General features: G+C 38.6%; 3 protein-coding genes and 5 non-coding genes across 8 annotated transcripts; 4 read left to right on the forward strand and 4 right to left on the reverse strand.

Annotated features, from left to right (window-relative positions):
- Nucleotides 1-2,792: 2,792 nt before the first annotated feature.
- LOC115620099 lies at nucleotides 2,793-3,012 on the reverse strand. The gene has a single exon (XR_003995196.1). It is a non-coding gene; the product is annotated as a small nucleolar RNA U3 (small nucleolar RNA).
- A 520-nt stretch (nucleotides 3,013-3,532) lies between these two features.
- Nucleotides 3,533-3,614, reverse strand: Trnal-aag. Its single transcript has one exon. It is a non-coding gene; the product is annotated as a tRNA-Leu (tRNA).
- Nucleotides 3,615-5,023: 1,409 nt separating this feature from the next.
- Trnal-aag lies at nucleotides 5,024-5,105 on the forward strand. The gene has a single exon. It is a non-coding gene; the product is annotated as a tRNA-Leu (tRNA).
- Nucleotides 5,106-5,459: 354 nt separating this feature from the next.
- LOC115620108 lies at nucleotides 5,460-5,679 on the forward strand. Its single transcript, XR_003995205.1, has one exon. It is a non-coding gene; the product is annotated as a small nucleolar RNA U3 (small nucleolar RNA).
- A 594-nt stretch (nucleotides 5,680-6,273) lies between these two features.
- Nucleotides 6,274-6,355, forward strand: Trnal-aag. The gene has a single exon. It is a non-coding gene; the product is annotated as a tRNA-Leu (tRNA).
- A 9,254-nt stretch (nucleotides 6,356-15,609) lies between these two features.
- LOC115633746 lies at nucleotides 15,610-15,998 on the forward strand. The gene has a single exon (XM_030531221.1). It carries the CDS (start codon nucleotides 15,666-15,668, stop codon nucleotides 15,924-15,926), a length of 261 nt encoding a protein of 86 aa, XP_030387081.1. The 5' UTR covers nucleotides 15,610-15,665; the 3' UTR covers nucleotides 15,927-15,998.
- Nucleotides 15,999-16,852: 854 nt separating this feature from the next.
- LOC115633431 (glutenin, high molecular weight subunit DX5) lies at nucleotides 16,853-18,194 on the reverse strand. The gene is made up of 2 exons (XM_030530893.1): nucleotides 17,996-18,194; nucleotides 16,853-17,937 (listed from the first exon to the last, which is right to left on the reverse strand). The coding sequence occupies exons 1-2, from the start codon at nucleotides 18,163-18,165 to the stop codon at nucleotides 16,959-16,961; spliced, it is 1,149 nt and encodes a 382-aa protein (XP_030386753.1). The 5' UTR covers nucleotides 18,166-18,194; the 3' UTR covers nucleotides 16,853-16,958.
- Nucleotides 18,195-18,655: 461 nt separating this feature from the next.
- Nucleotides 18,656-20,339, reverse strand: LOC115634148. Its single transcript, XM_030531721.1, has 2 exons — nucleotides 19,857-20,339; nucleotides 18,656-18,818 (listed from the first exon to the last, which is right to left on the reverse strand). The coding sequence occupies exon 1, from the start codon at nucleotides 20,261-20,263 to the stop codon at nucleotides 19,883-19,885; it is 381 nt and encodes a 126-aa protein (XP_030387581.1). The 5' UTR covers nucleotides 20,264-20,339; the 3' UTR covers nucleotides 18,656-18,818; nucleotides 19,857-19,882.
- Between the last annotated feature and the right edge of the window lie 596 nt (nucleotides 20,340-20,935).

Consider the following 20,935-nt stretch of genomic DNA (forward strand, 5'->3'; position numbering starts at 1 on the left):
AGCCCGACAGTGTAATACCCTGTACCCAGGTAAACTTCCGTCACTGAGTTATATGCGCCCATAGCAGCAGCAAAAAGAGGAAGAAGAAGAGCGAACTTGTTGCTGCAGTTTGTGGGGGTTGTACTGTAGAGAATTTGTTTCGCTAATAACTTTTCTCAGAATTAACCGAATTGGATAAAATTTTAAACAACTGTAGACAATTATATATTAATTATGTGTGCAAAGTTTGGTTTAGGTAGCATTTGAATTGTGGACGCTATTGACGAAATTCTGTAGCGGGGGAAGGGGGGGAAAATTAAAAAAAAAAAAATAAACTCGTCCTTACTCGGACCTAGGAGAATCTGGATGCCAACTTTGGTTATTCTAGCTTTTATAGTTTCTGAGATCCTCGCGTTCATCCAGACGGACAGACGGACGGACAGACGGACGGACATGTCTAGATCGATTTCTCTCGTCATGCTGATTCAGAATATATATACTTTATGGGGTCGGAGATGCTTCCTTCTGTATGTTACATACTTTGCACAAACCTAATATACCCTTTTTACCCTACGGGTACAGGGTATAAAAAGTAAGAACCATTTAAAGTTTTCTTCCCAGCTCGTTTATTGCCAGTCGCTATTATTAGTTAGTTGCTCATAGTTGCTCTTCTTTGCATATGCACGGATATGAGACCCATGGGCAACAGAATGTGAACGCCCCCATCCGACCTATGCAATGGTTATGAAAAAGTACTTAACGTGCACAAAACTTATGTGCCACGAAACTTATTTTTTTAACTCGAGGAGAAACTTGCGACATACCAATTTTTTACAAGTTACATCAGCAAACGGACGGACGGACGGACGGACGGACGCGGCGTGCTTATAAAATATTGCCAATAATAAATTGTTCGTGGTGTATTGAGCAGGGGACAAGTAGTTTGTGCTACCTTAAAAAGTAAAGTTTCTTTAACGTAGTTTGCACAAAAGAGCATTTTTCAATTGAAAAGTTTTTAATGCACTTTATGCATAAACAAAATATAAAGGGCGAGTAAGTTCCCTTCATCCTGCTAGAAACACAATTGAACAAAAGCTAAAACACCAATTCCAAATCCACTTTGTATATTTAGGTATTTAGGGCTTACAGCAATTGTAAAGTGCCACCAAGATATATTCTATATACATACATATGTATAATTCTTTACATTGATTTCTAAGGATTCCATATTTTCCTACCCCGTCCCTACAAAAAATTGTTCCATACAGAGTCGACCACACGTTCATACATATTTTTTATTCTACATTATTATACATTATTTTTTAAATGCATCGTGCATTATTTACTCAAAATTTTAATTTTTTGGGCCCCCCTTTGCTAAAAGCCGCCTACGCCCTTGCATGCAATTGTCGCCAGACGCACAAGCAGATTGATGCAAAAACAAAATACACATAGTTCGTGTATCGTTGATCGATTTTCAGTAGCATTTACTCAGAACTCTACCGGTGATTTTTGTTGTACAAGTAGGGTTCTCGATTTGCAATTTTGTGCCCACCGACCGCTGATCTAGACATAAGCGCAGTACTGCCATTTTTTAATTCAAAACAAGAGAGAACGCTACAGTCGAGCAAGCCCGACAGTGTAATACCCTGTACCCAGGTAAACTTCCGTCACTGAGTTATATGCGCCCAAAGCAGCAGCAAAAGGAGGAAGAAGAAGAGCGAACTTGTTGCTGCAGTTTGTGGGGGTTGTACTAGAGAGAATTTGTTTCACTAATAACTTTTCTTAAAATTGACCGAATTGAATAAAATTGTGAACAACAGTAGACAATTATATATAAATTATGTGTGCAAAGTTTGGTTTAGGTAGCATTTGAAATGTGGACGCTATTGACGAAATTCTGCAGCGGGGGAAGGGGGGGAAAATTAAAAAAAAAAAAATAAACTCGTCCTTACTCGGACCTAGGAGAATCTGGATGCCAACTTTGGTTATTCTAGCTTTTATAGTTTCTGAGATCCTCGCGTTCATCCAGACGGACAGACGGACGGACAGACGGACGGACATGTCTAGATCGATTTCTCTCGTCATGCTGATCAAGAATATATATACTTTATGGGGTCGGAGATGCTTCCTTCTGTATGTTACATACTTTGCACAAACCTAATATACCCTTTTTACCCTACGGGTACAGGGTATAAAAAGCTATTTCTAACTGGAAGAAAGAGCGAAAAAAGCTGAAAATTTATAGAAAAAACCTAAAAAAAAATGCGGTTATGGTTTTATCAATTCATTTGTTGTAAGGCGATATTTACATTAAATCATTCAATTCTGCGAGGTTCGCATTTGTTATTAAAACACATAAGTATAATGTGCATAACGACCCACACATAAGAATGGTTTTTATTTATTCAATTGCCAAATGGAATAAAGTCGTGTTACAATCTCTACAATTATTAATTTTCACACCGTGTAAATCAAAACCGTGTAAAAACAGAATTATTTGTATTCTTATGTCATTTTATAATTTACCATTTAACTATTGGCGGGGCACTATTGGTATTGAGATGATAATTTGCCTTAAACTAGTGGGGGCATTGGCAAAGACCGATAAAAATAATGATGAACCGCCAGTTTTTTATAGTTTTTATGTGACTGGAAAAAAAAATCCAGAACTCTCGCTTCCCGCATTTCTCAATTTTTCCCCCTTACGAAACAGCTAGATTTGACGGAGAAAAAGCGAAATTAGCAGCCCTGACACGAACCGTTCGTGCAATTAAAAGTATTATTTTCAATGAATTTTGTAAGTATGGGGTACCACTCAGAATTCGTTCTATCCGTGTTACCGAGCGATCATCGAAGTACAGAGCCCCAAGCAACAACACCGAAGTGTCGTCACCCAAACAAGGCATCTGCACATAACCTCACGCTGCCGAATAGAACGATTTCCCTCATCAACGCGGGATAGTGTGTTATCGTTTAGCACGATAGAAAGTGAAGACTGACTACAGAAATGATCCCGTGAAGTATAGTCTTAAATTTTTCACCGCCACCGAAGAATTACCCAAAAAGAACGTGTACGAACCAGTTGGGAATTATAAGAAAAAAAAACAAAAAAAAACAGTGCTACCCCTTGAAAATATTTTAGTCATCTTTTTTCGATGTGTCAACCGAAATAGAACTTTGTATGTATTTATATAGGGTATTCATAACAGAATGCATGATTGAACAAATTTAAAGGTTACCATAAAATTTAATAATGGACTTAGGACAGGTCTTAAATAAGGATACAAAAAAAAAAAAAAAAATTATATAAGGTATTGTCTATAAATTTAAATATTTTAAAGTTATTTACACACACTATAAGTTAATACTAAGTTTTAATTAATGTAATGCTTACCCTCCTTAGTGGTTCTTTCGACACTTTATTATTTATTAATGGCGAATTAACTGCTAATTACAGCGCTGTTAAATATCAGAAAAGTTTACTTTGCGCTTGCCAAAGTTTTTGTTTTATTATATAAAAACCAAAAAAGTGCTCTTTTGTCATACACCGTGGCAGCGGTGGGATTCGAACCCACGCCTCCGAGGAGACTGGTGCCTTAAACCAGCGCCTTAGACCGCTCGGCCACGCTACCATTTCCCGCCGCTGGTCAAATGCCCTACTTGGGGAAACGGTCCATTTAGCAAGCGCCTCTATCTGTGAACTTATAAGTACGTTTATACAAATGTATCTGTCGGTTTCTTTACAGCTGTGCAACACCTGGCCATTATTTGTGCCGCACGATGGTGCATATAAATGCCTTCATTTTAAAAATGTCAATGCAACCAGATCAATTGGAAGCCTTTTGCCAAGGCTGCTCTCAAATGCTTTTTAAATTCTGCTACGCAGCCATATAAGAGATCCACCCTCAACATAAGCTGCAGGGTTTAAAAAACATAGATACTTATGTATGTATGTACATGCGTTGTGGGGACCGCAGCAACAATTTCTTGCTGTTGTTTCTCTACGGCTATAAAGTAAAGCTGACGACAGCCACGGCACTCGACGGGACATCCGCAATGAAATTAGAAAATTGCAATAAAAATCCTTACGCGAAACAGGAATGAAAACAAAGCCAAAACAACAACTACTACTGCTACGAGAGCACTATCTGGGTTGGGCTTGGTGGATCACATTTGCGGTTTCATTAAAATGCCGACAAAAAGGCCAAATGCAGCGTCAGCAGCGAAAGGCAAAATATTTACAACATTCCAGGGAATTATACTGACACACACACACAAACAAAATCATACATACCTCTGTACATACATATGTATGTATGTATGAATGTATGTATTATGTAAATACGAACAAATTTAAGGCTGATAAAGCAAACATGAAATGGTGGTTAAGTTTTATTTTTATGGCAGACAAAGGCATCGCATCGTTTATAAATAAAATGCAAAAAATCACGTACCACTGCTCACAGCAGCAGGTGAAACGCTAATGTGGTTAATTATATGCAATAAATAGCAAGGGCTGCGGAAAACTGCCCATGTCCGAGTAGCTAAATTAAATTTCAAACAATTGACAGAATACAACAAATTGAAATACCAAGGCACAAACAAAGAGGCTATGTACATACATACATTTGTATGTATTATGTGTGTGCATAGAACAAAGCCAGCTGCATTACAGGCGCAAATTGTACATTCCTCATAAAACGAACAATTAAAGGGGTTCTGGAAACTGGCAGACAATGAGTTTCGTAGAAGGCGAATAGGCGGCACATTGAAATTCAGTGCAGGCGCAATGGGAAAACAAAGAAAGTGACAACCAAATGAATGACTTTGCAAATAGTTTAACCAAGACAAGCTTTTAAGAAAACCCGAAGATGGAGGTATATTATTGGTAAATAAGTAAAAGACATTCTAAATTGAACAATAGCGCCAGCACACAATTCGTTAAGAACTGTAATTAAAATACATAAATGACATCTGCGCATGTTCCTTACAAATGGAGCGCTCGCGCTTGTATATGCCATTTTGCGCCACCCCGTAAAATGGTAGCGTGGCCGAGCGGTCTAAGGCGCTGGTTTAAGGCACCAGTCTCCTCGGAGGCGTGGGTTCGAATCCCACCGCTGCCACATGTAATAACATATTTTTATGTTATTTTTTGATTCATTATATGTGTAGATATTTTACAAACACGACACAAATTTCAAAACATGGCAGGCAATACAGTACAAACATCGAAAAACGTCAAAAATTATTGAAATTGGTAACTGATATAACCAAAACAAATACATATTTTCAAGCAAGCATACAGAACTTCAAGGTTGGTTTCCATATTGGGATGTCGTATGTACTTGTGTTATCGTCGCGCATATACGCCACAATAATATTGTGCGCTCATCGTTTTTTGTTTGTGCGTTCTTAAAATTCCCAACCGGTTCGTACACGTTCTGTTTGGGTAATTCTTCGGTGGCGGTGAAAAATTTAAGACTATACTTCACGGGATCATTTCTGTAGTCAGTCTTCACTTTCTATCGTGCTAAACGATAACACACTATCCCGCGTTGATGAGGGAAATCGTTCTATTCGGCAGCGTGAGGTTATGTGCAGATGCCTTGTTTGGGTGGCGACACTTCGGTGTTGTTGCTTGGGGCTCTGTACTTCGATGATCGCTCGGTAACACGGATAGAACGAATTCTGAGTGGTACCCCAATTTTTTTAGAAATACATTGCAAATAGTAGTCTTAACTACAAACGGTTCGTTTGTTTCATAACCCGTCACATATATGTGTGTGTTCCGCTGCTATTATTGGACGGACTAGCAATTAAATGAATGAATCGGCATCTCGCTGCTGTTTTTCTATTGCTGTCACTTCAAGTGGTTTTGTTATTAACTTTTGTTGCACGTTGAAGCCCTTAAGCTAAGGGTGACATTTCCCACTTCCGTTTAACAGTTTGTGAAGAGCCCATTTTACATTTTTGTTCAAGTACTCGCCAATGCCGCTCGTGCTCAAGACTTTGCTCGAGTCTATGCATAAAAAATGTTTCAAATTTTAATAACGTTTTGCTAATTGGAATAAGGGCCGCAGTGCTTTATAGAGTCACAGTTTTCTAATTGCTTCAAGCTTTTCGCGTTGATGAAGGGCACTTGAGTGTTGCAACTTGCAAGTGGTGTACGACTGTAGGCGTGATTTTTGCTTAATTGAGTTGTAATCTAATTATATTCGACGATATAGATATTCATATGTAGATATATATAAATAATTTTGTCAAAAATTCAACGCTATACGAGGGGAAGGTGGTAGCGTGGCCGAGCGGTCTAAGGCGCTGGTTTAAGGCACCAGTCTCTTCGGAGGCGTGGGTTCGAATCCCACCGCTGCCAATGTGTTGTAATATAATTCAAATCGTAATTTTGCTAAAACGTGAATCACAAAGCTTTCCCTAAGCTGCTTTAAGCTAAATAAAAACACATAACATAAAAACGGACATTGTAAACCAAAAGGCCCTTTCTTAAAAGAGAGTGACAATAGATCTTTTCTAGAAAATCATTACTATATTGTACTGATTCATTCCTGACTTACGAATCAACAGTGGCGACTTCATGGAACACTCGATGAAGAGCAATTTAGTTTTTCGTGGCCACAGAGAAAACGCAGATAGCAGTGATCCAAGCTCCAAAGGAAACTTTTTGAGAATTGTTGAGTTATTAGGAAAATACGACCCGATTTTACAAGAATTGTTAAGTAAACCAAAGTTCCAGATAAAATACTTAAGTCCAAAATTACAAAATGAGCTCATTTCTGTCCTGGTTCTAAAAGTAGAAAATGCGCTAATAAATAACATAAATGCAGCACAATTCTGCTCTATCATATTCGACACAACTCAAGATATAATTTATATTTTTTTTATGCATAGTATGAAAAGATGGAATATTTGATCAAGTTGTATATCAAATAAAGAAAGTTTTTTTTTTTTTTGTATTAGCAGAGTGTTTTTATTTAAAACTGTCCATCGTGGACAATCATTAAATTTGTTAAATAAACTTGACAATGAATTATTTCATTTATGATGAGGTTGTAGTATCCGGTTAGTCCCTGGGGAGGTCCAGAGGATGGGTCCTGAGCAGCATCCTTGTCCGTTCGCTGTTTTCCAGCAGGTTGATCGATAATAAAGAAAGTGAGTCTTCAACTTCAATAACATTAAAAACATTAGGCCCTACTAGGTGGGCAGGACGTTAAGATGTCGATTTGCTTTAAAAGTTCTGTTAAATTGCAAATCAGATGAAAGAAATGAAGCTGTTTCACTCAAGAAGATCGAAAACTAGAATTTTGTTATGTTATTGGTTTTCCATTGCAAGATTCTGCTTACTATCGATGCAGTCTTTAAAGCACTTCAGTCTTAAGCCATGCCTTAAAACGTTTGAAAATGTATCTAGAAGAATTGGAAAGGTATCGACATGAATTTTCAAATTTTGAAGAGCTTTGCGAAGATGAGCGTTTTCAAGATCCGGAAAGTTTGTTCAAAGTGAACATACTTGTATTTTATCGAGTATTGGACATCATTATAAACCAACTGAAATCGCGTTTCCTTCCAATGAATGAAATTGTTTCAAATTTCAGTATTTCGCAGCCTTCACTTTAAAAGTTTTAAATAACACTGATCTATTAAAAAAATCTCTAAAAAAGTTCTGTTGAGATTTATCAAAAAGAAATATATGAATCATTTGGTGGTTTATTAATAATAAATAATCATTTTATGTCCTGCAGCTTTCCTGAAGTATGCACTGCATTAATGTTACTTTTTACAATTCCTGTAACTACAGGTAGTGCTAATGATCATTTTCAAAACTAAAGTTGATAAAAACCTATTTAAGTAACTCTATGAGACAAGACAGGTTATGTAGCTTCATTATACTGTCTATTGAGAATTCTATGGCCCGATCTTTAAACTTTGATGAAGTGTATAGACACTTTTGCGGAACAGAAAGCTCGAAAAAAAGATTTTTTTTTATAAATATCTTATTGAAATTAAATTGTTATTTCTATTTAATTGAAAGAATATGTATGCAGGTTTCCTCAAGATGTTGTTCCTTCACCGAAAAGCTAGCAAATAGACTACCAAATTTTAGTTCCAAATTCCAAGAATTTCGGGAGTTATAGAAAATCACGAATAGGGGGGAGTGGGCGGTGCATCAGAAAAAAATGAACAAACTCGTCCTTTCTCGGGCTCAGGAGAATCTGGTTATTCTAGCTCTTATACTTTCTGAGATCCTTGCGTTCATACAGACAGACACACAGACGGACATGGCTATATCGACTCGGCTTGTCACCCTGATCAAGAATATATATACTTTGTGGGGTCTGCCACGCCTCCTCACAAAACTAATATACCTTTTACCCTTTGGGTAAAAATGAGCAACTGCGGTGAATGCTTAGCATACTTTTAGGATGACCTGATAAGTACACACGTAACAACAATTAAGGTTTCACAGACACGATGTTTCTACAATACATTTGCCAACCTCCATTTATTTATGTATTTATTTTTTGCATATGCGTTTTTCGGGTACACTTAATGGTTGAATAGCGGCGACCAGCACGTAGGCCAAATTTATTTAAGCAATGCAAAGCAAACACATAAAGATACTTACAACTTACGAGTACATTCGAAATGTGGCAAAAGAAACCACAACAGAGTTTTTGTATTTCGTTCGACTGAAATGGGCAGGCGGCAGCATTGTCAACATTATCTGAACGTAACATGCCATTCATGTCTAGAATTGACATCATCATCATCGTCAAGACGCTGCTGGAGAGAGCCAATCGATGAGGTAATTGATGTCTTTGCGACATGTTTCAAAGTGTTTACGTTGGAAAATTACAAGAGCGCATGTGTGTGTTGTGTTGTGTGTAGGCGTTTGGGGATGTGGGCGTGTGTTCGTACGGTCTTATGGGCGAAGTGTGTGGGACAAACACGCCCACTGCTAGCTGACAGCCTGCCGCTTACGTGCACTTAATGAAATTTTCCCGCTAGCCAAAATTGAAGCACGTTTCGGGCATCTATTTAATGAGTGTGCCATGCAAGACGCCCCCCACACCAAAACATCTTCATGGGTAAAGTGTTGATGTGGCTCATGAAATTTTTAAATGTCGCGCTGCAGCAGTTGAAAAAAGGCAAACCAAAACAAAGAAAAAGAAATTCAATTGAATTTGTTAGCACAATGGCAAGTACAACTGCCGCAGCGATACTGAAATATTTAGCAGTTGCATATTTCAATGGCTACCCCACATCAGCATCCTCCACTTTAAGAACAACTAAGCTCTGAATACCCTCAGCTTAGTTATCCATGTCTTATGCGAGCCCCGGCCAAATACCTTGGCATGTGTGTGAGTGTTTCAGAAAACCGCATTTTAAAATTCATGTGTGCTTTCAACAATTTTCCAGCGCTGTTTGCCACAAAACGAAATGCGATTAAATGTGTGGAAAATGCGGCACTTGTTATTGCTTTTGTTATTGTTGCTATTGTTGTTGTTGTTACACACCCCACACAATGAGCCACAATGGGTTAAGGCAACGTCTTGTTTGCACATGTGTCGTTAGTTGAGGGCAGCAGACAACATGCGGTTGCAACGCCAGCCAGTCATCCAACCAGCTGGTTGCTCACAATCCCACATCCCAGATGCCACAGCCCGACCTTTTAGCCACCCAACCTGCCAAGAATACGTTCAAAGTTGGAAAAGTCACTGAGCGAGCTGCAGCAGGAAAATGCCAGCAAAGGATGTGGTGGGAGGCGAGCAACACACGTCGAAGGTGCAAAAATGCGTTAAACATAACATGCTAATTCCTGCTGCCAGCAGCTTCAATCCTTCACTTCACCTGACACGCCCCCCGCCCTGCTAAACGAAAAATACGAGCGTTCTGTGTGCCATTTGATGCCGACGAACTTTGTTTATTCCCCTTTTTTTGCCGTACACTTTGAGTTTTTTCTTGCCGCACAACGCAAAGTTTTGTGGTTGCAGGCTGACGCCTATGTTCTTGGGCGTGGCACATTTTCGTGCTATGCTCAAAGCAAAAATGCTAGAAATGTTTAAAGTACCGGCCTCGAACTGGTGTCAAATATTAAATAATTACCCAGTCCGTAAATATGAGAATAAATTTCAAACATATGTACATACACTGCCATGCACTTGAATAGGGACAAGATTTTGTAGCATTTGTATTGTGTTTTTCTCTTTTTGGCAAAGGGCTGCCTTCAAATGCTTTGGTGTTTCACTTAGAATGCAGCATCAGGGAACTGTACAAATTTACAGTTAGCTTTTAATAATTAACCGTTATGGACTATCACTGTTTTGCTTTTGACTATGCTAAAAACACACAGTTTTTGCCATGCACTTGAATAGGGACAAAGAAGATAACTTTAGTGTGTGTGCAACTATGAACACAGAAGGTTGTATTTTATTAAAATACATATATTTTGATTAAAAACAAACCAAAATGGGCCGTGGTCAAACACTCACTTCTGAAGAAAAGGGCAAAATATTAGCATTTAGGGTGTGACATGAATATACGACAAATTGCCGAAAAAATTAACAAAAGCAAGTCTGTTGTTGGAAATTTTCTCAAAAACCCATTGATGTACGGGAAAAATATGAAAGGACGCACATTAAAGGCACTTACATCTTCAGACGAACGACGCGTTCTTCGGGAAGCGTCAAACTCACATTGCTCCGCATCTGCAATTCGCCTAAACTTGGGAATAAATGCAAGTGTTGAAACAGTGAGACGTGTTATACGGAAAGCAAAACACCTTAAAAGATTAAGACTAAAAAAAAAAACCACCTCTGACAAAGCCACGTAAAGACATGCGTCAGCTCTTTGCCCGAAATCATATGACATGGAATAAGGAGTGGCATCGAGTGCTTTTTTCTGATGAAAAACGATTCAATTTAGATGGACCTGATGGTTTCAACTTCTATTTCCATGATATACGTAAGGAGGAACACTACCTGGCTCGTCACCATAGCCGTGAAGGGGGTATTATGGTATGGGGCGCAATTTCATATTACGGGACAAGCGAGCTCAAATTTGTATCATCAAGCTAAACGCTACTTCATACAAAAGCTTGCTTGAGGAGGCATTTCCTTACTTTGGCAACATTTTTGAGCCTATATCTTGGATTTTCCAGCATGATAATGCCCCGGTTCATACCGCACGTGTAGTCAAAAACTGGATAAGCAAGCAGAACGTGTCCTTATTGGAGTGGCCCCCTTACTCTCCTGATCTCAATGTAATTGAGAATGTATGGGGATGGCTTACACGTAAAGTGTACGCGTCTGGAAGACAGTTTGCAGACGTCCAATCATTAACAGAAGCCATAGAAAGCGCCTGGAGCGAAATTTCATTAGACTATATAAAGTCCTTATATGATTCCCTTCCTCACCGAATCTACGAGGTTATTTCCAATAAAGGCGGTTACACACATTATTAATAAAGCCAATATTAATATAATAAAAAAAACTGTAAGGTCATTTTTTAATTAGCTTGCAACATATAGAATGTTAAAGTTTTTGTCCCTATTTAAGTGCATGGCAAAAATGGTGTGTTTTTGGCATAGTCAAAAGCAAAATAGTGATAATTCATAACTGTTAATCATTAAAAGCTAACTGTAAATTTTAACAGTTCCCTCCTGCTGCATTCTAATTGAAACACCAAAGCATCTAAAGCCAGCCCTTTCCCCAAAATAGAAAAACACAATACAAATGCTAGAAAATCTTGTCCCTATTCAAGTGCATGGCAGTGTATACGAATAGTATCGGAAAATAATCAAGCCGATTTTTTAGATAAATCAATATTTAATTCAATTTAATTTATAACTTCATTTCGAATATGTTCGATTTATTTCGATTGATTGTAATGTGAGTCGTGAGTAATTTACATATCCACCGAACTAATTGGGAACGAATAGAATAGACGATTTACTTCCATTTAATTTTTATAAAACTTCATTTCGAATATGATCGATTTAAATTGATTTATTGTCTTAAGTTATAATTAAAATTTCTTACTCAATGGCTTCCTGGGACATAAAATTACCATAAAATAATGACTATTGTCATGTTAATTGGTTCAAAATAATTTACGAATGCCTGCAACGAACTAATAATGAAAAAAAGACGTACAATGTATAAATGAACCTTACATACATACATATGTACTTGTAAGTAATATGTCATTAGTCGTTTACTAAAAAAATGATTACAAATTTCAGAATTTTCGCTGCTATATAAAATATACCCGTAATATGTGATGTGATTTTTCATAAATTGCACAGTTTGGCCGGCTTAAAAATCATATATGTATATATGGGTGGGAACAATTATGTAATAATATGATCTATACTGACCTTCTGCCGACTAATATATTTTGCCCGCGCACAAAAAAAAAAAAAATACATTACAATTTACTCATCGACCTGACTAATCGGTAGCTTTTGGAAAGAGTGCCCGCATCGACCCCCTTCAAAAACAAACGGTCACTCGCAGTGCGTTCAGTTGATCACATAGCCTTCTCATATAAGGAGTAAATCATGCTTGGAAAACCTTTATTAGTAGCCCTGCTGCTCGTATCAGTATGGTTCTGTTTGCTCTACGCACTATTTCTTGGGTGGGCTGGAACCTCACGAGCACCAATAATACAACTAGAAACATCAATAATGATAGGATCAGGGATAGTTTACAATAACTCGAGCTCTAGGATCATCCATTCCGATATCGTGAAGACTAAAGATGATGATGATGACGACGATGAAGCACCAATGGTCGATGACGACTGGAATCCGAGCACTTTAAAAACTGATGGAGTCGGGGCTTTAGACACATTGCGGCAATGTCCCACTTGTGGAAATGGAAAAGTCTGTATTAATGGAAGTTGTAAAACCAAATTATAAAATAAATAAAATGTACAGTGTGTATTCTTACCAAATGCTGTATATGGTGTGCTGTGAACAAAACTTGAGTAATTTATTTCACGTTCAACGAGTGCAAGATAAGAACATAAATTAACAAGCCCCTATTTGTGGTAAGCAGGTTTTTTTGGTCTCAAGTTTTATTTAAATATGAATATGTGAGGGTAGAACTTAACACTCATCATTTAAGTCGAGCCAGCATAATTTATTTAGCACAACAATATTTTAAAACATTATGTGAATACAAGTGGAGAAGCTAAAATATTCTGTACATATTAATAATTAATTATAGACATTTAAAACAAGAAAGGAAGGCTCAACTCGTAAATACCCTGTATCACTCCACAAAAAAAATTTAAAAATGTATAATTTAATTAATTAAATAAATTTAATATAAAATATTCCATACATGCATATATACATTTACATCAGAATCATGTCTATGCGTGTTTGTACATGTTTGTACATATGTATGTGTGCATAATTATGTCAAAGCAGCAACAAATACAGCAGCGTGCAGAGCTCGGGCTTGGTTATATGGCTATAACTTTCTTTCTAATCAATCTATCACAAAACTTGGGATACGGATACCAAGTTTGGTTATTCTAGCTCTTATACTTTCTGAAATCCTTGCGTTCATACAGACAGACGGACATGGCTATATCGATTCGGCTTGTCATCCTAATCAAGCATATATATACTTTGTGTGGTCTACCACGCCTCCTTCTGTGTGTTCCATGTACACTCGCACAAAACTAATATACCCTTTTACCCTTTGGGTACAAAGTATAAAAATGGAAAAAAGTAACAATATTTTAATTCTGCAAAATGTTTTTTGATCCATTATACCTTCTTGGGTATTAGAACTTACGTAAAGGGTGTATATCTGGGGGATTGTGTCTGTGTGTTTGTGTATCGTGTGATCCTCCTTGCCCCACTCCCCCGCAATTAGTGATTTTCCATAGCTCCCGCAAATAAAACAATATTATTTTATTTGGCAGATAATGTATCTATACGCTCAATGTTTCTACAAAGCTGATATAGCAACGATTGGAATCATGAAGTTCATTTAAGATGAGTGTGTGTATCCAAAGGGCGGGCACAGGGTATTCCAGAGTATTCGAGCTTCCACCCAGGGATTATTTGCCATCTGAAAAATAATACAATAAATGATTATTTTGCGCGGACGATTTTTGTGAGAATAAGAGCAACACATCACAAAAAGTCGGCCACTACTTGTATACTATACTTGTATTCAGTCCGCGGAGAAAAGTATGCAATGCATTTAAATCGTAAAGTTGGTTGGACTGAATTTTTGTAAGAACTTTACAAGTATATACTCATCAAACTCACTAGTCGTGAGCTTTTGTAAGCTTCTAAAAACATATGGCTAGTTGCCGGGCCTTCAGTTGATCACATAACGTAGCCATGGACGGAAGAAATCGTGCCTGGAAAAGCTTTATTCATAGGCCTGCTGCTCGCATCGGTATGGTTCTGTTTGCTCTTCACACTATTTCTTGGGTCGGCTGGAAACTTACGAATACCGAAACTACGACTAAAAACCTCAATAATGATAAGATCAGGGATAGTTTACAATAACTCAAGCACTCCGATATCGTGGAGACTAAATATGATGACGACGCAAATGGTGGATGACGACTGGAAACCGGCCACTTACAAAATCAATTGATGGGAAAATTTAGGAACACGGCTGCAAAAACCTGGCCCATCTGCACAATTCTTGAATAAGGAACAGTGTAAGGCCCTATGTAAAAATAAATAAAATGTAGAGTATTTTAACCAAATATTGTATACGATGTGCTGTACTAATAATATAATATTCTGTAATAGTGCTATAATAATTTATTTCAACATTAAAAAGTGCAAGATAACAAAATAAATAAACATACATACAGAAGACTTTGTTGATAATCAAGTAAACATATGTTATTGGCTGAAAGCTTAAATAGAATCAGCTGGAGAAGCTTCCATGAAATAAACCACATTTCTGGCTTTTTACTACTACTTTTTAGTTTATTATGTTTAGTTATTTGTGTTTATTTTTCAATTTTAAATTGTAAAGAATTTCTGCTTGAGCACCTAGATCTCAGAGACTGTAAGAGCTAGAGACACGAAATGTTGCGTTGTACTTGTATGTGTATGCAATACTTTACAAATTTTCCTCGAAAATTCTCAAAAAGAATCATAAAGACTTCTTCATCTGACACCACCACTATTTAACATGTGTCTATTCTCATTCAAAATGTAATTAACATTATATTTGGAAGGAAGAAACTGCGGTATTAATTATACTCGTACATACATAATAGTTATGGAATTTTGATTTTCATGAATGCGTTAAAAAAATGCTAACTTATAATCATATTTTGTGTTCTAGTTTGCTTACAAGTAAGTAAATGTCATTTTCAATTATACGAGTACATAATAATACAATTGAAAGATGTATGTATTACTGGAGTTGGGACTTCGTTTATTAAGTTTTCTCGCCATACTGTCCCTTGTCTGAGCATTTTGAAGCTTTTGCTCAAGCTTGGATCTAACCCAACGGACGCTTGTTCACAAAATAAAAAGCTTGAGCCGCGATCATAAAGCTCTCAAAGCCGGTTAAATATTTAATTGCTTTGCTCAGTTTAGCAGTTGCCGTCGTTAAGGTGTATGGGCCAAGTCAGTGAGCATATAATTATTTTAAGAATCAGCAGATGGCAAGATGTTGGAAATAAGTTGGAAGATGATGTGCGCGTTTCTGTTATTGTTTTGCCTTCGATTCCAAGTGCCGACAGCAGCGCCACCCGGGATCCAAAATGTCAGTTGCAATGTGATTAAGATGCCGATGGGGCAAGTCGTGAACGAGACCATGCAACCACAACGGGACCCGCCAGTGCTGCAGAGCGTTTTTGATTGGCCACCCAGCTGTCCGCCGGGCTTTGAATTGACCGGAGAACGTCAACGTTGTCGCAAGAAGGTCTAAAGAACTCAGCCGACTCTAGTCAACAAGCGATACAAAGATACGAAGATACATGCTTGCGATAACAAAATGTGAATAAACACTACAATAAAATGGAAAGAGTAAAAAACTTTTTGCAATTCTTGTATAGTAAATGGGTCAGACCTCGCTTAAGAATTTCGGCGCCGTTTCCACTTCCAAAATCTCCAACACAGCATTCATTATTTCAAAAATGTGTTTTATTGACAGTTATTTAAGGTTTCGATTTAGTATGAAGACGTGCTCTTTGCTGCCTTTTTACAGACTACAGCTGTATGAGTATGCAATAAATTACTGCCTCACTTATCAAACACGAGTATGTTCATACTTACTTATAGTATTTAGTATTTATATAAATTAAAGTCATCCACAATTTGGGTTTTAGGCACGCCGCCGACAACGTCCGGCACCCAGCACCCAACCCGCTGGACATTTATGGGACATGGCTGCTGCCGGTGCCAAGATAGTTGCTAACAGATATATCAGCAGAATTAGGCGTATTAACTGATATAGGAAGGTGTGCGACATCTGGTATTAATACTATAGCTATAACGTGACAACGATTTGCTTTCGAACTGCCGACCTACTTGGTGCGCGTTTCAATTTTAACTGAACTTCGGGTCACTATGCGTATTGCTTTATATATGGGACTGCATTTGGATTGGAACAACAAGGAGCGGGAGTACTAGTATATAATACATTCATAAATAATTGTTATAGCTATGGCTACTTTCCGTTATCTTTGTTTTCGGACCAATCGCATTACTCAGAAACTCATGTTGTTTATGAGGCCTTTGGGATTCGTTTAGATGGAATTACAACAAGAGCCACCCAGTTCCGTTCATTTGTTATTGTTTTGTTGGTGTCTAGTGTTGTGTTGTTATTAGTTTTTATATAAAAGCGGTTGGGTCTTTGTTTAATGGCGTCACATGCTGTTTTTTTAAACGTACGAGAACGTATTTATTAAATTTTATTTATAGTAACACTCGATTACATTATGAATCAACGGTCACTTGCTTACGCAGACTTGCGACAACGTCCGCCCAGATATTGCATTCCGTCTGGACAATTTGGCAGAGTTTCAAATATGTTGCGATTGTCGACAGACCCCGGCTTGACAGCCCCAGCTCCCCCTTCCGTAGGGTTACTCTGAATGGCTTGCTCCAGGTCTTGATGCGGCTGCTGTGTGGCTAGTTCAGGCGACAAAAACTCTTTGTTTGTGTTGAAAAAGTTGGACAGATCGATTTTCTGATCATTGCCATTGGAGGATGTACCACCGGTTTGTGAGTCCTGGCCTGGACGCGGTTGAAAACTAGCAGCTGGCTGCTGGAAGTTAAAACTTGATAAATCATTCCCACCTGACTGTGGACCCTGCTCGAAAGCTCCTCCTTGACCCACACCAGGTTGTTGGAAGTCAAAAGTCTGCGGACTATTGCCACCCCGCTGTGCAGATTGTCCAGGAGCTTGTTGGAAAGGTCCGGCAGCTTGGCCCACATTGGGTTGTTGGAAGTCAAGTATGGATGGACTATTGCCACCCGGCTGCGGAGATTGACCCGCACCAGGCTGTTGGAAATCAAATGTCGATGGACTATTGCCACCCGGCTGTGGAGCTTGGCCTGAACCTTGCTGGAAGGGCCCACCAGCTTCACCCGCGCCTGGCCGTTGCAATCCAAAGTCGTTTACACCACTGCCTCCAAATTGCGAACCTTGACCTCGGCTACCTACACCAAGTTCAGATGCACCTGGGCCAAATGGTTGCTGTCCACCAAACTGACCTCCTGGAGTGGGTTGTCGAAAGCCATACTGTGGGTTTACATTAAAATTCGGGCGTGGTGGGAAGTAGCCCTGTTGATCAGGTCTTCCGCGTCCCCCTAGAAGAGGTGCCTGATTGTTCCATCCAGGCTGATAAGGTGGATAGTTAGGTTCATAGTGGGGATTATTGTATTGATGATGGCCATGATGCGATCCACGATGATGATGATGGTGGAAGTCAGGCCTAGGTGCGTCGTAAAAGCAATTCAGGTAAAGAGTAGCTTATTTCCGATAATACGCACCTCTGTGGCTGTCCGTAGCCCCAACCCTCGCCTTGTCCACTGTAAGTGGGACTTATGCCCTGCGTCTGATCTGCATTGAAACGCTCGTTATTAGGGGGTGGTGGGGCAAGTGCTAGGTGCGCACTTAGCAGCGCTATCAGCAACTGTACAGATAAGCGCTTGGGAAACATTTTTGCGACCACCTCTGATTCGAATTTGTCGCGTGTTCGATTGAGACTGATGCGAATTTCTATAGATTTCATATATTATATTCATCTTAGCACTTCACACTGATCAGTGCTGAGCTTCTCGACCTTAGCCGCTGATAAGCTTCTGTGCTCAGCTGTTGAGAGGCACATCTTTGTAAAAGTTGATGGTTGGGAGATCGTAAGAGTATCAATTGAATTTTATTTGATGGACACAGCTGTACGAAAATCCACAAGCCAACCTATGATTATTATTCGTTTTATCACTTTTCAAATATTTACACTCGCAGTAGATTTCATTCATTATCAGTTCAATGACGCAGCCGTCAAAATATAAACATTTGCTAATCGATACAAGAGTAAGGAAAGAAAGATTGTATTGAAAATTTAGCAAATACCAGAACGGATTTATTTAATACATTTCTTTCTAGTATAATATTTGCTTAATTCATGAAACAATAGAAGTAAATATAAATAACGCTCTTATCTCACAACAGCTGCCTACGTGGGGAAGTACCGGCGATGGGCATTCGAAAGCTTAAAGAGCGTTGCTTTGAAGGTGCTTGTTGCTTCGCTCTCCGCTGCTCATATTTTGCTCTGGGAAAGTTGACTCCACAATTACCATAATTAAATATTGGCTGCTTGAGTTCCAGCGTGGCAGTACGAAAAGAAAGATCGATAAGAAGAAATTGGGGAGCCCATTTAGAGGAGGTATAGAATAAATTGTATATGAAAACAAATCAAGAATTCTTTACAAACTTTCTTGCAAACAGAATGTACAGAAACTGTTTATTATGTTTGATAACAATGTATATCCAAACTACTATTCACCTAGTGTTTTGAATATACTTTATTCACAAAAAAAAGTCTAAGAAATATAGTTATGGTGTCCAATATTTACTTGTAGAAGAAGCCGTTGGAACTAATACTAGCAGTTCCACTTTCATGTAGCTTCTTGCCTCACTCAAGTTTTCATATTAAGCCCAATTATTGTTCCTATGGCAGTGGTTTGTATGTGTAGTGTTTGTAGTCCGAATATATGTTAATCAATGTGACAAATATCAACAATATTTTGAACAAATATAAGCTCCTTTGTTAAACAAATAAACTCCTCCTTTCTCGTTTTAATGAAATATCGATTAACCTGTTTCTCTATTTTGAATTATTATTTACACCATAACTTTGAATGAGGAAGCAAATGTTCTATCCAAATCTCCAAATCTCCATTATTATGGTTACAAATGTGTGATTTGATGTATTTTTTGTTTGGGCCTTTACATTTCAAAGCGACTCGAAAAACTCTCTTAATGGGTGGCGTGTATTACTAGCATTCACTCGCTTTTGTTAACCTCTAAAATGCATCGTAGATAGTTTAAAAATATATACACTTTCAAGGTAATGTACTTCCAAACATTCCGGCACTGACTCATGCACTTTAAACACATTTTAATTATAGCTCCCATGGGATGCTGTAATTCGGCATAACTTTAATGACTTTTGTTATTTTCTAAGCGAATAACTTGCTATTGCACATACATACTATATACATGAAAATACTTACTGAAAATGTGGGGAAATGCACGCCTTGAGAATACGTTTCATTTTTGTGCTATTATTTAGTATCAGTTTATTACTTAAGCGCTACATAGACGTCAGTCATTACGGGATCAACTAACCTAAAGTATGATGAAGGAACATTCCGCTAGGCCGACTTGCGACAACGGCCTGCTCGCAACTCTAGGCCGGGCCCACATTTGGGCAACGAGTCCAGTGCTATGCGATTGTCAAAAGCCAGCGGAATTGATTCTGCCGTAGTATTGGCATTGGTTTTGTTTAGAGCCAAGTCTGGCATGACGGCGGCGGTGCTGTTCACTGCCGGCAACAACGTAGTTGTCTCATCTATAGGCGACGGTGAGGTCCCATTCAGTGCAACAACAAATTTCTCGAATTTATCGTAATCGTCATCTTCCGGAAATACGATGCGATCGTCTTTGATGGCTGGCGTGCCGCTACAGACTCGCGCCTGGGCCCCAAGCGTACAACACACGATTGTGATCAGTGGCAGAAGGCACCACAATGCCATAGTAATGAACTGGGAGTGCACTGGGTCTGGTGGGTGAGATGCGAAATGCGAATGAGAAAACGCGTTTGGCTGCTTCAACTGAGCTTTTTGGACTGAGCGGCAAGTTAAGCAGCCAGCTGGTTAGTGTAGAGATGATGTTCGGCGTCACAATTGGAGACAGCCAGACAGACAGCTAGGCAGACAAACAGAGAGACAATCGGAGAGACAATCGGAGAGACAAACAACAAGTTGGTAGCCTGTCCGGGCAGCCAACTGTTGCGATAAGAATTGATTGCTATTACCATTGTTATTGCTTGTAGAGTGGCGTACGGCAAGGTAAGTAAACAAACTGAGGCTGCTCGAGAAGTCTGGGAACTAGTATGTACGAGTAGTAGTATGCATGGCTGATTTCAGTCTCTGATGTGGAAGCTTTTTCGGCATCAGTTTGTACAGTTAATTGCGGCATAAAGTAAACAAAATTATTCACGATACTGAAAGCTCTTTCGAATTGTCCAAAACTAGGCAATTCCAGGCAATAATTTCCGATTTAGTTCAAGTCTTTGTTTGTTTTATGTAATCTCTTTATTGCATACAAAATAACTACAACTATTCTAAGCCGCCTTGTGGCAACGATCAGCCACCAGCTTGAAACCCTCTCCACATTTTGGCACTGTGTCCAGAGTAATGCGTGTT

The sequence above is a fragment of the Scaptodrosophila lebanonensis genome, unplaced genomic scaffold, assembly GCF_003285725.1.
Source record: "Scaptodrosophila lebanonensis strain 11010-0011.00,11010-0021.00 unplaced genomic scaffold, SlebRS2 tig00000001-arrow-pilon, whole genome shotgun sequence".
In the NCBI taxonomy this organism is placed as follows: Eukaryota; Metazoa; Arthropoda; class Insecta; order Diptera; family Drosophilidae; genus Scaptodrosophila; species Scaptodrosophila lebanonensis.

Excerpts from the sequence above, each read along its gene's own strand:
- LOC115634148 (XM_030531721.1), bottom strand. The coding sequence starts at position 20,263 with ATGGCATTGTGGTGCCTTCTGCCACTGATCACAATCGTGTGTTGTACG.
- LOC115633431 (XM_030530893.1), bottom strand. The coding sequence starts at position 18,165 with ATGTTTCCCAAGCGCTTATCTGTACAGTTGCTGATAGCGCTGCTAAGT. Across the intron at positions 17,938-17,995 it reads GGCTACGGACAGCCACAGAG|GCCTGACTTCCACCATCATC; the intron begins GTGCGTATTATC and ends CGACGCACCTAG.
- LOC115633746 (XM_030531221.1), top strand. The coding sequence starts at position 15,666 with ATGTTGGAAATAAGTTGGAAGATGATGTGCGCGTTTCTGTTATTGTTT.